The sequence below is a fragment of the Triticum dicoccoides genome, chromosome 3A (assembly GCF_002162155.2).
Source record: "Triticum dicoccoides isolate Atlit2015 ecotype Zavitan chromosome 3A, WEW_v2.0, whole genome shotgun sequence".
Classification (NCBI taxonomy): domain Eukaryota; kingdom Viridiplantae; phylum Streptophyta; class Magnoliopsida; order Poales; family Poaceae; genus Triticum; species Triticum dicoccoides.
The window spans coordinates 350,247,835-350,252,096 of NC_041384.1; the positions used below are offsets into that span (position 1 = coordinate 350,247,835).

The following is a 4,262-nucleotide window of genomic DNA, read 5'->3' on the forward strand; positions in this document are numbered from 1 at the left end:
TGTATGGATGAGCACTTGAACTTATAAAAGTGAAAGTTTTTGGTTTTAAATTAATATTTGTTTCCTTGTCCGAACTTATGGCATCATCATCATCGAACCTGCATGGTTTGTGTAGCTGAACTAAAATAAACTTTTACCTGAATAAATGTGTTGTGTTTTTTCTTTAAGCATATTTTCCTCCCATAGACAGACTTACTCAAATTTCATAGACAAACCGACTGTGTTTTATTTTTTGAACTTACATGCTAGTAATAATTGAACATTCCCATACAATTTTTTCACTATTCGTGGCATCAACCAAAATAGGCAGGAGAGGGCACTATCGAACCGATCATTGTTTTCGATTCGTACTGATAAATGTTATTAATTCAAATAAATTTTCCTTTCTTGCACAAACATCTAACTGTTATGTACACTTTCTTTAAGAAGTAGCAATCAAATCATCATGGACAGAAAATTTGAATTTGCAATTGGTGCTATGTGTACAGATTCCATGTTTTGGTCGTCCTCATTGTCCGCATCATGTACTTCATCCTCAACCTGCTGGTGTCCTTCGTGCAAGTGATCGGCAGCGTCATAGTTGTCTAGTTATCAGTGTCCGTCCAAACCTCCCTCGTGCTGCAGTACAGAGAGAAACAAAATAGTGAGAGAAAAGAGCAGTAGAGAGAAACAAATTAGAGGTGAGCTAAAAAACATTAAATTATCCTAATAAATTCCTATTGTCAGTAATATCCATAGTGAAGCTTGGCTCTATATAGTACTGATCAGTACTAGTATTCTGTAAGTCGTAATGATCAATACTGCTACTTTGTCTTACTAATGAGCACTCATACTGATCCACAACAAATTTTTCATCTACTGGACTTTTAACATTATATTAGAAAACTTGAGCTATAAAATCCCACATTTGTTATACTTGAAAACTATACCCAGACTAGGCACCCCCCAAATCTCACACAACAAAGCATGTTATATGTATTTTTCACGAATGATTGTTCACGTACTGAACTGAGAGCACCTAGTTTGTGTTTCAGGAATTAAAATAGATGTCCTGAGCACCCCGTTTCAGCAAATGTTTGTGATATAATTCAACAATAGAGAATACAGATAAGCAAACACCTATTTTTATGGAGAATATACCATTTTTGACGGCCTTCATGTGACCAGCGGTGCTGGAGGTAATCTCGTGTCTCCTGCTGCTGCTGCAGGTCGACGAGGACTTGTACAGCGGTAGAGTTTTTGCAAAGTGAACTGATACCTTTTCTAGCCTGAGAAATGCAGAAAATTAGCAAAAGTGAACCACCAAATTCTATATAGAAGTGCATAAATTAAGACATCAAAAGTTTAAACAAAGTAGGTGGAGTTTTTTTTAATACATTAGCATTTGAACTTTTATTAGTTCTTGTCCTCAAAACAAAGTAGCTTGATTTTTTAACCACCGCAAATAACCTCTTAAATACTTATGGCAAGTATATTTGAACTGATGTATCCTTTTTCTAGTTACTGATTGCCAACCAGCCCAAACAAACTCTGAAGTACTTATGGCGAGTATTTTTCAACTGATGTATCTTCTTTCTAGTTAATAAATTGCTATACTAGAGTACTACATCCTTGGAAATGAAATACCAACATCATTGGTTGTGTAAAAACACTCAAAAGAATGGCTTGTTGTACTGTATTTTTATAGTACAAATTGTACTAAACTTAACTAATTTCGCACTGGAATTTAAAACATCATACATACGCGTTAAGTAATGCAAACATAGCAAACTCAAAATTTCTGTAGTCTATAAAATATAGGAAACCCAAAATTTCCTAACGAGTGCATTTGCGTGGAGTTACCTACTGAACTTCTAGGCTGACATTGGTTCTCCTGTTTTCTTTACACAACCAACTTCGTGTTTTTTATAAGCGAACTGAATGGAAAACTTGATGGTGCACTTCTGTAATTTGTTCAAGGTGAACTGATGCACTTGCAAAGTTAACTTATTATGTTCCTTTTTCATACTGAATTGATGTCTGTTCACAAAATGAAAAGGTTAAAGGTGTGAACATTCAGTACATTTGTAACTTAGCTAGCGCCGCACTAGAACTGACATAATAAGTTAAGTTATCAATAGTGATCCATCGATGCAAGCTTAGTTCTTAGGTTACAAATTTGTAAATACTAGTACTGCTACCAGCATTTATAAATACTAGCGAACTTGAACTTGTGGTCGATCGAGATCGGAACTGATTGTGTTACAAGCACAAATACAAAATCCAATGAAGGTGATATAAGTACATGTTAGAAAGATAATCAAGTTCAGGTATATTAATTAGGAGAAGTTCAAAAAGAAACTTTTAAAACGTTTGTATTAAAAATATGTGTACTACATAACATCTGTACTCACTATGACGATGTGTTTGTACGGCTCCACTGCCAGTGAAGAATCTCTTACCGTCATGCTATCTAAGTGAAGATGTGACCCTTCCAAAATATTGGAACTGACATGACAAGTAACAACAGTAGAAAGTGTTGTAATAATATTTTTTTCCTTGTAGCTTTTTTGGAGCAAGAAGTTTGATCATGTGGCGATGATTTTTCTTTTGCAGACACTAAATATTTGAACCTTTTGTGCAAGTATGTTTGAACTAGGGAGAAGAGAGCATAACAAGGGAAGTGAAGCAATGACATGCGGCACAGAAATTTTCTTCTCATAAACATGCACATCTTTTTTACTTTTTCGATACAGAAATTCCTGACAAAGGCTCAATATGAAATAAGAGAATACCAAACATTTGTTTTGAGGGGAAAATTAACTACACAAGAAATTTTCATTTTTAGTCAGCTTTTTTTTCATCGATCAGCTTCTGTGCAACTTGATTCTGACCTAAGAAACAAATGAAAATGAAGTGGAGCAGAGAGAATTAGGGTCAATTGAGGTAGTTACTAAGAAGGAGTGTGAACCTTTATCTACTGAACTTTTTAAAGTTTTAAGCTTGAACTTCTGTTCTTCTTTTAAGTACTGACACTACACAAAGCTTCTTTTAAGTTTTGAGTGTGAACTATTTGTGTCCTGGCTCAGACATTTTCCACAAACAGATGACATGCAGAAATTGTAGGTTTTGCTTTTACCTCGACGCTTTTCTGGACTTCCAAAATAAACTCTGGTACATGTGCTTGTTATCAGGCATAACCACAAGCACTATAGAAAGAACATGGGAACACAAAGGAAATTGGACTTATGATCGGGGAAGTTGATGCACTAAAAAGCAATCAAAAGATGAACTGAAAACAATTGATGCTCTTCAAAAGCATTCGGGAGAGATAACAGCTTCAAGCTGTTTTTTGGGTGCTCTTCTATTAGCAGACTAGTAACCGACCATCTACCATGTGCATGTAGGGAATGAGAGTTGTTCCATATATCTATATGAACATACATATTGCATAGGATTGCATCTAATTACTCTCTCCATCTACTATAGTAATACATCTATAGAGAAGGAAAGTCGAGTAGTTCTATGTTAAATGATTCCAACCGAAATTCACATTTTCTTTTAACAAAACCAAACTTCTTGAATGAACTTCTTTAGGTTTATGTGTTTGAACCTACAATCTTTCCAAATAAGTACTTAGCTCGCTTTTCTTTTTTCCTTCATGATGGGATCAGAAGTGCAAAAGCAGCACAACATGGAAGCAATAACACAAGGATCAATCGGGGCAAACAACAGAACACAGAACTAAATAGATAAATGTGCTTACAGAAAATCTGCATCTTCTCAATGGGCATGACGCCGGCAATACTTCGTGCACCGGAGAACCTGCACTACTGGATACGTCGAGAGAGGACTGAGGGCAGCACGTCCCCATGTGTTTATTTTCTGCAATAGTCACCATGACAGGACAAGGGAGGAATTACTTCTCGGTGAGCAAAAATGTACAGGGAGCAAGGGAGAGCCGCGGAAGACGGGGCATCGACCAGCGGTGGCGTGGCGCAGAAGCACTACGACTGCAGTGAGCCGCGCCGGTGGGATGGGGTTCAGGCACCGACTGGATGTTGCCCATCCCGATGCGAGGAAGGGGAGGGTTGGGGCGGCGGGACGCATCGGCGGGGGTGGACACACCGCGCGAGAAGGTGGGATGTGTCGCCGGGAGGTGGAGGCGCCGCGCCATGGCGATGGTGGCCGGGTCGGATCCGGCAGTAAGAGGCGGCTGGGGGCGGCGGCGCGCGGCGGCGGGCCATGGGGCGGCGGCGCGCGGCGACGGGGCATGGGGCGGT

The 4,262-nt window shown here is 38.7% G+C and overlaps 1 protein-coding gene across 1 annotated transcript; it reads right to left on the minus strand.

The window, feature by feature from the left end:
- Window positions 1-305: 305 nt before the first annotated feature.
- On the minus strand, window positions 306-4,226 carry LOC119268169. The gene is made up of 4 exons (XM_037549703.1): window positions 3,963-4,226; window positions 3,746-3,864; window positions 1,141-1,268; window positions 306-618 (listed from the first exon to the last, which is right to left on the minus strand). The coding sequence occupies exons 1-4, from the start codon at window positions 4,087-4,089 to the stop codon at window positions 585-587; spliced, it is 408 nt and encodes a 135-aa protein (XP_037405600.1). The 5' UTR covers window positions 4,090-4,226; the 3' UTR covers window positions 306-584.
- Between the last annotated feature and the right edge of the window lie 36 nt (window positions 4,227-4,262).

What these genes read in the sequence shown, in the direction of transcription:
- LOC119268169 (XM_037549703.1), bottom strand. Translation starts at nt 4,089, where the DNA reads ATGCGTCCCGCCGCCCCAACCCTCCCCTTCCTCGCATCGGGATGGGCA. An exon ending in TGAGAAGATGCAGATTTTCT is followed by an intron (nt 1,269 to 3,745) that starts GTAAGCACATTT and finishes TGCATTTCTCAG; the next exon opens with GCTAGAAAAGGTATCAGTTC. An exon ending in CATGAAGGCCGTCAAAAATG is followed by an intron (nt 619 to 1,140) that starts GTATATTCTCCA and finishes TCTGTACTGCAG; the next exon opens with CACGAGGGAGGTTTGGACGG.